Source organism: Dendrobates tinctorius, unplaced genomic scaffold, assembly GCF_039654945.1.
Source record: "Dendrobates tinctorius isolate UK_male_01 unplaced genomic scaffold, ASM3965494v1 ptg000003l, whole genome shotgun sequence".
Taxonomy (NCBI): domain Eukaryota; kingdom Metazoa; phylum Chordata; class Amphibia; order Anura; family Dendrobatidae; genus Dendrobates; species Dendrobates tinctorius.
Genome location: NW_027361671.1, coordinates 55,924,885 through 55,935,733, shown reverse-complemented (window position 1 = coordinate 55,935,733; position 10,849 = coordinate 55,924,885). Strand labels below are relative to the sequence as shown.

The 10,849-nt window shown below is 47.0% G+C and overlaps 1 protein-coding gene across 1 annotated transcript in view; it reads left to right on the top strand.

The window, feature by feature from the left end:
• Nucleotides 1-348: 348 nt before the first annotated feature.
• The window catches only part of TMED7 (transmembrane p24 trafficking protein 7), a 28,783-nt gene continuing 18,282 nt past the window's right edge, over nucleotides 349-10,849 (top strand). The window contains exons 1-2 of the mRNA XM_073552898.1: nucleotides 349-565; nucleotides 2,661-2,874. Of these exons, the coding sequence (XP_073408999.1) occupies nucleotides 2,704-2,874 (171 nt within the window). The 5' untranslated portion in view covers nucleotides 349-565; nucleotides 2,661-2,703. The remainder of the gene's footprint in view (nucleotides 566-2,660; nucleotides 2,875-10,849) is intronic.

Sequence of the window (10,849 nt, the reverse complement as noted above, 5' to 3'; positions counted from 1 at the left end):
ACTAGGGGCACTCTCCCTGTCCTCTGTCACTAGGGGCACTCTCTGGACCTGTCCTGTGTCACTAGGGGCACTCTCCCTGTCCTGTGTCACTCTCCCTGTCCTCTGTCACTAGTGGCACTCTCCCTGTCCTGTGTCACTAGGGGCACTCTCTGGACCTGTCCTTTGCGGGGGCACATGAGGGTCTGGGCCAGGTCAGCCTAGCATAATACATTTATATATAACTGTGGCCTCTGACCCGTGTTTCCTCAGTCCTCCATAGTTCTGAGGTTTATTCTTTACAAGCCCCAAAACCCAGCACTAAGCTCTGGGTGGCTGTGTAGACCAGGGCGACCAGACTCCTCGGTATTCCCTCCCGCCCATAGCACAGCAGGCACAGTGGCCGCCGCCATGGAGACCGCTCCCGCCTCCTCCTCACTCCCTGACCTACACGTAGACATTGCGCGGTTGTTTCCGGGGCAGCAGTCACCGGTTTCCGCTTTGTAGGCTCCTTCGTCCCGAGCCTCCTCCTCCGCATCTGCCACGCTTACAGGAGCTGCTTGTCCTCTACATCCGGGACCCGGCCGGGGTGAGTGAGAGCCGGCGCTGGGACCTCCCCGGGGGGCACCGTGCAGGGCCGGGAGCTGTGGTGGCCGCAGTGCGGGCGCCGGCCATGTGCACGGATTACTGCGGGGACTCGTACAGGAGGTGCAGGGGGGAACCGGCCTGTGGCGGGCCAGAGCAAGCTCCTGCTGTCAGCTGGGTGTCATTATCTGGCATTGTTAGGTGGTGTATAGCAGCCTCTGTAATGGGTCCTCAGCACTGTGCTGTGTGCAGCGCTGCCCCCCATCCGCTGACTGTGGGGGCTCCAGCAGATGGACCCCTGTAGATCTCGGCCTGCTGAGCTATATTATGGCCTACTTCCCATGAGGAGACATGTGCCGCCCTCAGGATGTGCCAGTGTCTGTATGTAGGGCAGGGCATGGGCGTATAGTTTCCCAGAGACCCCCAGACCCGCCCGCTGCACCTGTGTGTAGAGACGTTGGATCCATTGCGGAATTATGCCCCTTGTACACATGGCCGGCTGCACGTGTGTATGGGGGTCCGTAGCCTCAGCTCCATACATATAGCCGTCCCCGAGTGTGAATATGGCTGTACACGGCTTGTCTAGCGCCTTTTGTAGTATCGGTCAGGGGTGTACATTGGGACGTCATTAGGATGACACCATATAGAAGCATGCAAGGTAAAAGATGACACCCATTAAGTGATTTGTTGGTGGGTGATTGTCCGCCTGCTTACACCGTATGATTACCAGGAAATAATGACGTCTGTTCCCAATATTCGTGCAGGGTAAATGCCCCTTGGTGAATTGTCACCTTACTGAATGGCAGTGCTGTTCAGTGGAATTGTTAGTTCCTGACCCCCGTGCATCTGCGCGCGTCGCTCCTATGGGTTGAAGATGTTTTATATGAGTAGAGTAAAGGGCCTGTCTCACTAAGCGATATCGCTATAACTTGTGACGTTATAGCGATATTGCTAGCGATATCGCTGTGTCTGATACTTACCTACGACCTGCTCCCCCGCTGGTTATCGCTGATCGCGCGAGAACGTCCTGGACTGTTTCTCGTCGTCAGCTTCCTGTGGAGAGACGAGCGTGGAGCCAGGCGGGAGGACGCAGGATCGCCTGGTGTGACAGGTAAGTAGCGACCCCCGTCCCCAGCGATGTCGCTGGTGAGATCTGCCTGTGTGACAGCTCACTAGCGACCACTTAGTGATGCACCAGAGATCCTGACCGCGTCATATCGCTGGTCGGGATCGCTGGTACATCGCTAAGTGTGACAGTACCTTAAGCTGCTGCCAGACACATCGAGTGATGACACACAACATTCCCAACAAGCCCCAGTAGACAAGTCATCTGCTGCTTTGGATGACTTCACAGTGTATGGAACCTTTAGCCATACCAGGTGGAGCTTTGTGAGGCCAAGAAAGGGGTTTGATTCTGTAAGTACTAAGCATGGGCGTCTTAACCAAATACAACTATTGGGAAAAGTTTCCCGGATATGTGCTGAAAGGATCCAATCTCATACAGGGCCCTAATTACACAATTTTCGCAAAGAACATCTGGCAGTAGCCTCAAAGGGTTGTCCATGCTTGGGACAAAAGTCTGCAGGATGTGCATGATTGCCCTATATGACCACATGTATGTGATTTGCTGTCACACGCCAACTAGACACGTGCGGCTTCTCAATAGAAGAGCAGCTGTGTAAGGGCACCCATTCAGTGGCTTACATCCAACGTTTGTAGCAGCTTTCTCCGCTCTCCCCATTGAAAACACATGAAGACTTGGTCTGTGTGATTTGTGTGAACGGTGAGTCAGGGGAGATAACTGACAGCCTAGAGCTCATTCTGCCGTGCGCTGTCGTATGAGAATGGCCGACTTTAGCCTGTAATTCGATGGCCACCACACTGGTTATCATGACTTTGGCACACGGTGTAATACAGGGGTGCAGCCAGAGTGACATCGGAGGACACTGCACTCGGGGCTTGGAGCTCACAGAAATGTTCTTCCGATGCATAGTGTATGAATAGCGCCTACCATTTATCAGATAGGATTGTGAAGAGTGTGAAGTCCAACATGTTATTTAATATATCTTTTTATTTTCTCATTTCTTGGCTCCTTGTAGGTGGTGATTGTCTCTGTGGATTGTGGCCAGTAATAACGTGAAGATGCTGCAGTGTCTGGTAAATGTCTCCAGGGTCGGCTCCTTGCTATCTTTATTCCTGCTTATTCTGGGTTGTGCCACTGCCTCTGAAATTACCTTTGAGCTTCCCGATAACGCCAAGCAGTGCTTCTATGAAGACATCATTCAGGGCACCAAGTGTACGCTGGAATTCCAGGTAAATTTCACTCCACGTTTTTCTCTAGTCCGAGTGTTCCTCCCCTACAGTTGGGTCATTCAGTGTGTCTGACTTCTGCATTGGGCGGTAAGGGACACTACTGGCATGGCGTCCATCAGCTTCTTCCAAGGTCTTGTACACGGGTGTCTCGCTGGTGTCCAATACTTGTAGCATTTCTTGGCCCCCTGCATTAGTAGCGCCATTACCTCTCAGTAGGGAAGTGTCAGGTGCCGGATAACCCCTTATGACTATGGGATGTATTGCAGAGGCCCCTTGGCTGTGTTTAGCACTGCACGGAGATCAGAGTAAGGCCGGGGTCACACTTACGAGAAACTCACGCGAGTCTCGCACCTCAATACCTGGCACTGCCGCCGGCACTTGAGGTCGGAGTGTGCAGCTGCATGTGTTTCTATGCAGCTGAGTGCAACGGTCCGAGTGCCGGCGGCAGTGCCGGGTATTGAGGTGCAAGTTTCTCGTAAGGGTGACCCCGGCCTAATGTGTATGTTATGTGCTCATGAGCAAGATCAACTGTTTATGTGGCTCATGTAGGTGAAAAAATATTCACCCTCTTGGCTTTTCACGTATTGTGTTACATTAAATCCTGTGCTGTGTTTAAATATTTTTGTAATCCGATTTTGTGTGTGATGCATCAGTACTAAATAGTCTAAGTTGGTGAAGTGAGAAAAATAGACCTAAATTATATTTATGGGATCAATAAATAAACATTGGCATGTGCATATGTATTCACCCCTTTTCCTATGAATTCCCTAAAAATTTCTGGTGCAAGCAACTGTCTTCATAAAGTCACCTGCTTAGTGAAAGGAAGTCCACCAATGTGCAATATGTGTCACATGGTCTGTCAGTATATATACACTATTTCTGAAAGGCCACAGAGGCTGCAACACCATTAAATAAGAGGCATCACTAACCAAACAACACCATGAAAACAAAGGATGTCTCCAAACAAGTCAGGGATAAAGGTGTTGGGTTATTAAAGAAAAAAAATATCCCAATCTCTGATGATCCCCTGGAGCACCATCAAATCCATTATCAAATGGAAGCATGATATCACAACAAACCAAGAGAGGGTCGCCCACCAAAACTCACAGCCACTGCAAGGAGGGCATTAATCAAAGAGGCAGGACGGAGACCAAAGTTAACCCTGAAGGAGTTGCATAGTTCCCATACAGAGACTGGAGTATCTGTCCATACAACCACAATAAGCCATGCACTCCATAGAGGTGGCCTTTATGGAAGAGAGGGCAGAAAAAGCCTTTTCTTACACACAAAAAAAAATTGTAAGGCATGTTTTGAGTTTGCCAAAAGACGTGGGAGACTGCCCAAATGTATGGAGGGAAGGTGCTGTGGTGAGATGAGACCAAAATTGAACATTTTGGCCATCAGGGTAAACGCTATGTCTGGCGCCAAACCAACACCGCTCATCAGCCCAAGCACACCATCCCTACAGTGAAACACAGTGGTGGCAGCATTATGCTGTGGGGATGTTTTTCAGCCACAGGGACAGGAAAAATGGTCTGAGTCAAGGGGAAGTTGGATGATGTGAAATATAGGGATATCCTTGAGCAAACCGGTTTGTCAGTCAGTGATTTGAGACTGGAAGGAATGTTCACTTTTGAATAAGACAATGACCCAAAGCATACAGCTAAAGCCACACTGGAGTATTTTAAGGTGAAACTGGTCAGACTTTAAAATTGCTGTTCTCCAGAGGAAACCATCTAACTTGAAGGAGCTGGAGCAGTTTTGCCTTGAGGAATGGGCAAAAATCTCAGTAGCAAGATGTGGAAAGCTCATAGACTTACAGGTGCATCTCACAAAATTAGAATATCAAAAAGTTAATTTTAGTTATTCAATACAAAAAGTGAAACTCCTATATAGAGTCTTTACAAACAGAGTGATCTATTTCATGTGTTTATTTCTGTTAATGTTGGTGATTATGGCTTACAGCCAATGAAAACCCCAAAGTCATTATCTCAGTAATTAGAATTCTTTACCTTGAAAAATTATTTTAAAATACGAAATGTTGGAATATTGAAATGTATGTTCCGTAAATGCACTGTATCTAAAGTGTTATGCAGCTGTAACTTCCACAAAAGGGGCTCTGCAAAGTACTGATATTAGGGGGGTGAATAGTTATGCACACTGAAGTTTTCAGTTATCTTGCCTTTTTGTTTGCTTCACAATAAAAAGAAACAACATATGCACAGATGTAGGCATGTCCTTTACATGAACTGTTGCAGACCGTGGAAGAAAAGCAATGAGGTCACTTGGTGTGTGCAGGCATACAGCGAGGCTGAGTGGCGCATGCGCAGTGGAACGCTAGTGCCAGTGCCCTCAGCAAGGCATCTTAGTGCACAGAGGCGAAGAAAGTGCTGAGCTACGCAGCGTCTGTAGATTTCTTGATCAGCACCTGACGTTAAGCACATCGACCCATCACTTGTATCTTAATGCCTCATGCATGTTGGAAAAAGTGTTTTATCCAGCTTCAGGTAATGGATGGTGCATATATTGTAGTAACAACGCGTTTCTTTCACTGATCATCATGCCTATATAAACAGTTCAGGAGGTGGTGATCTTGCTGACAGATTCCCTGTAAAGTGATCCTTCCATGGCACCATAGCCCCATTTGGCTGGCTCATATCATTTTCATACTTTACAGTGAGTATTTAGTTGAGGGTTACATTTTTAAGAGTACTCAGGGAGCGCGTTAAGCGATGGTCCCAGCCAGTGTCTGTGACAGCAGTCTACATCTATTTCTTAGTAATTATATCTAGGCTTGTTTAGTTTGATGTGCCAAAGAATCACTTCAGTGTTGTAGGAAAAAAAAAATATTCTGTACGACATTGTGTCAAGCTGCTTTTGAGGTTTGTATATAAGAGAATTTGGCCGCGATGTGCAGGAGACTGCCATTAGCCTTCTTTTTGCTACCGTTGTTTGATTTTTGGGCCCAATGGGGGTGTACTGCAGTCAGGCGCTCCTGATTCATGACACACATACTGCTTCATAAATCAGGAGTGTCGGATGAGCAGTGTACACTGCTGTGTGCGCCTCACCCCAAGCCTTAATCCAGTCCCTACTGGAGTAAGATTGGTGTTGCAGTGAACACTGCCACTCATCATGAATTTTGACTAGAGCCTGTCGCTCTACCCATCTCGTCGATGCTGATAGAAATTGTCAAAATCCACAAAATTTTGGTAGAAAGCTGTGTTGCTCCAAAATGTTGCGACTTTTCAAAGCTTTAACTCCAGAATTCTGGCGTTGAAAGCTTTGATGCATCGAGTCCTTTGTGTATGTTTTATTTATTAAAATTTAGGCACTCCGCCTGTCAGACTGGAAAGTTCAGTTCTGTAATTAATCCACTTGGAAGGTGAGGTGCTGTATGTCATGTCCTCCTATTAATGCTGTACCGACTATATTTTACCTTGGTTTTGAGGTTCAGATTTAATGAGAAGTTAGAATTGGTATGAATGATCGATTTTTCCTTCTCTTTTTGTGGGTGACCCTATAGGCTTTTGCCGTGTGTGGTTGAGTTGATGAGCTGGCGTTGTGGTGCTCCTGGCAGTGATTTGTTTGTCTTCAGTGTAAAGCTGGAGTCACACATAGCGACTTACCAGCGATCCCGACAACGATATCAACGTGTCAGGATCGCTGGTAAGTCACTATGTGATCGCTGGTGAGCTGTCGAACAGACAACTTCACCAGCGATCAGCACAGCGATGCCGAGCGAGCGGCATCGCTGTGTTCGTTAGCGCTGATGCCATATCCCTGTAAAAAAAATAGAATTAAAATAAAAAATATTGTTATTCTCACCTTCCGACTTTCCGCGCAGCCGTCCCGCCTCTCTCCACGCTCCCGGTCCCAGTAATCCTTTGCGAGAATGACCGCGAGAATGTCACGGTCTCGCGGCAGTGCGATGTCTCACGGTCATTCGTGCAAAGGATCACTGGGACCGGGAGCGTGGAGAGAGGCAGGATGGCTGCGCGGGACGTCGGAAGGTGAGAATAACAATATTTCTTTTTTACAGCTGATCGCTGGTCTCCCGCCTGTCGCACGCAGCGATCCGTGCTGGCCAGCCGGATACCAGCGACAAAAAATATGTCCAGAGGTTTCTTGTAGCGATCAGCGATACCGGCAGGGGGGCCGGTCGCTTATCGCTGTCACACACAGCGATCTCTCGCTGGTGAGATCGCTGTTGTCACACAAGTTGTGACTCAGCAGCGATCTTGCTAACGAGATTGCTATGTGTGACTCCCGCTTAAGGCTGATCCGTCGGACTTGTCTCAGTATGCTAATCCAAATCCACTTGGCTACCAATCATTGTACAGGGTGATTCACTCACTACTTTACCCGGGAAAATTGCTGTGACTTTTAAAAGAACTTGTCAACTGTACTGATATTTGGGCTGTACACACCTTGGTTCATGACAAGTGAGAGGGCAGTGAACCTCAGCGACGAGAAACGTCCTCGTGCCAAGTGGTCTCGCCGACTTGTCTCCACTACGAGATCCGCTGTGCAAACCGTGGATTCTGTCATCAGTGAATAAGCTGCAATGTGCAAGAACATTACTGGACAGGCATGACGGAGGACATCTGAAAATGTCTAAGGAACCCATTAAAGATGTGGCATCTCCACATGAATTGTACAATCTTTCTCAGGAGACAGGCATGTTGCATTCCCCATGCAGAGTCATTGTTCTGATTTAACACCGCTAGATTTTTTTCCTTCTATTGCCATTTGAATGGTCTGTTGTACAGAAACAAGGCGCAAACATTGCATTCACTCTGAGAGAAAATATAGCGAGAAATTCAGGCTATGACCCCAGACTTACCGCAGAATACACTCAACAATATGGAACGGCACGTGCCGGCGTGCATCGAAGCGAACAGTGGACATTTTCAACACCTGTTGTAAAACATTAGTTTACCGTACAAAGTTTCAGTACGATAGACCATCTTTTAGATGTTGCAGCAATTTTTCCGCAGAGAGTGAATGATCATGTATTATTTATCAATGTTAAAAAAATCAAAATAAGGCTCCGTTTACACGTGCGACACATCCTAGTGCAGTCCGTTTTTTTTTTTTCTTTGCCAGCACACTGACCTATAGCGTTCTATTGATGCTTACACACATCAGTTTTAAAAAACGGGTCCGTGTCTCTGATCCAGAAAACCCAGAACGTGTCCGATTCTCATCCTTTTGTGTAGATCAGACTTGGCCATTAAATTGGATGAAACTAGGAAGACAGACTTTGGAGTTCTTACTTTCACCTGTTTTTAACCGATACATTAAGTTACTGGATAAAGTTCCAACAGTCAAAATTTGCAGGGGTCCGAAAACCAGACCACCTTCCACTCCTCATCCCCAATAACCAGCTGTTATCGACCAGATAGAAATGATGTGCTGGCGAGAACTCCGCAGCTCCGTACATTGTTTAGCAGCCTCTGACGAGTACTGCTGTTTTCTTCTTGCAAAACTTATTTCATCTCTTCCCCAATCTCCTATTGATGAGCTATCTGGTCATTAAAGCACCTCTCCAGCACTTTATTTATTTTTTTAGCGCACACTGGTCCTTCTAATCTACGGTCTCTACCTGGCCTGTAATGTCTTAAGCCCCCGTTAAACATAGCGATATCGCTAGCAATATCGCTGTAAAGTCACCGATTTTGTGACGTAGCAGCAATATTGCTAGCGATATCACTACATGTGATACTTGCCTCCGACCGGCTCCCCCGCTGATTATCGCTGGTCGTGCGAGAAGGTCCTGGATCATTTCTCGTCAGGCGCTTCCTGCTGGGCTTCCTGTGGTGCCGACGAGCGACGCGTGGACGCGGGCGGGAGGACGTCAGGATTGCCGCGTCTGACAAGTAAGTAGCGACCCCGACCCCAGCGATTTCCCTGGTGAGATCTACCTGTGTGGCAGCTCACTAGCGACCACTTAACGATGCACCAACGATCCATATCGTTGTAGGGATCGCTGGTGCATCGCTAAGTGTAACGGTACCCTTATACTTGCCCGCCGCTGTCTTCACATCGCTGTCGTTGCAGTCAGTCTCCAGAAGTTTGTGACCTTCCCTAGTGCTCCATTGTTTTCAGGAGGGAGTCTGAGGTCACTTTTTCAATGCAAGTCTATGAGATCCTTGTTCTGTCTCTACAGACTTGCATTGAGCGCTTGTGACATAACTTCTGATTTCTGGCTATTCAGAAGTTACAGTCACAAGATTGTGCTGCGCTACCAAAGCAGTGGCAATAGAAGGTGAAGGCGGGAACTGGTAAGTACAATACTATGGGCAGTGACCTTAGATTAGAAGCACCACACTAGCGCTGAACACTGCTGGAGGGAGGGGTGCTTTAATTGTTACGTCTCAGACAGCCCTTTGAAACTTTAAAGGAGAAACTCCCACAGCCCCTTTGCTACAGTTTCTACCCATGGCTGCTATTTGGTGGGTGCTCTTCTGTTGTCAGCACTAGTTGGACATGTTTGGGTGATATCACTAGAAGACTTCTTGCCGTCTGCTGCCTAGTCACAATCTTACCACACCTTTCAGTGACCATCCCAATTTGTCAACACTGCTGTGTCCAAGAAATTTTCTCCGTGTTTTCAAATCCCTTTTGGGAAACATTAGGGTCCTGATTTCGTTAAGATTAGTGTTTCGTACGCCAGGCTTGGTGAGGGGTGTGTAGGAATAAGAGGCTCCAATTCACTAAGAGGCATGCACCTTGCTAGAAATGTTACTCCGATCAGAGACTGGAGCAAAGTTTTTTGCCTAAGAAATGCCGCCACTTTCCATGAATTTGACAGGCTAGCATAGTCACTCCCAGTTGCACCCTGGCTCTTCTCCAGCGCCTCTCATTTCAGCATAGCTGCTTGAAATTGGCGAGTAAATGCTAAAAGTTGCTTAAAATTCTGTACAACTCTGCATTACCTTAAAAAAAAAATTTTGACTTCAAATTGTTTTGACAGTCTTCTGATATAAATGCATTGCTGTATCAGTCTCCTGTTTTGTTCTTATAAGTCATGGTGTGACATCTCCTAAAACTCCTGCTGTGTGGCGTTTTACAATAACTTGTTTATGGGCTTGCTTTTGCAAATAAAAATTTAAAGGGAATCTGTCACCTATTCGCCTGTCAGTTGCCGGCACCTTGGTCCGATGGGTGTTGCGGTCTGGCATTACAGAATGCTGTAGATAAGCCCCTGATGTCGGTGCCGGCTGCTGATGGGCGAAAAATAGGTGACAGATTCCCTTTAATAGTATATCTCCAGTTAGAGACCGTTTCCGTCGTGTAGCGGTAGACACATTTTAATGCATATTTGGCCACACGCTGTGGAGAATTATTTCAGCTCATGTGTCATGTGCTACTACATGTGGGGACAAATGACACCGCAAGAAACGACCTGGAAACCATCTGCAGAGACTTTGAAAACTTAGGCCAGAAAGTGAAAGAACTGGGAGCGCAGGTGGTCTTCTCTTCCATCCTCCCAGTGGATGGCCATGGAACAAGGAGGTGGAATAAGATTCTGCAGGTGAACAACTGGCTACGTCGATGGTGCCGTCAGCAACGATTTGGATTTCTGGATCACGGAGTGAATTACCTATACGATGGACTACTTGCTAGAGATGGGGTGCACCTTATGAAGACTGGAAAACATGTATTTGGAAGTCGCCTTGCTACACTTGTAAGGAGAGCTTTAAACTAGAACAACATGGGAAGGGAAGCAAAAGACCAGAAAAAGCCATACACCTGACAAATGCTATTGAGAACTCTGCTATTAGAAGTGGAAAGGAAGAACAAAGACAAAAGAATCTAATTAATAAAAATATTGGAGAAAGAGAAACCAATCACAAACTAAAATGTTTCTACACTAATGCACAAAGCATGGGCAACAAACAAGGAGAATTGGAACTGCTAACACAGGAAAAGAAATATGATGTCTTTGGAATCACTGAAACTTGGTGGG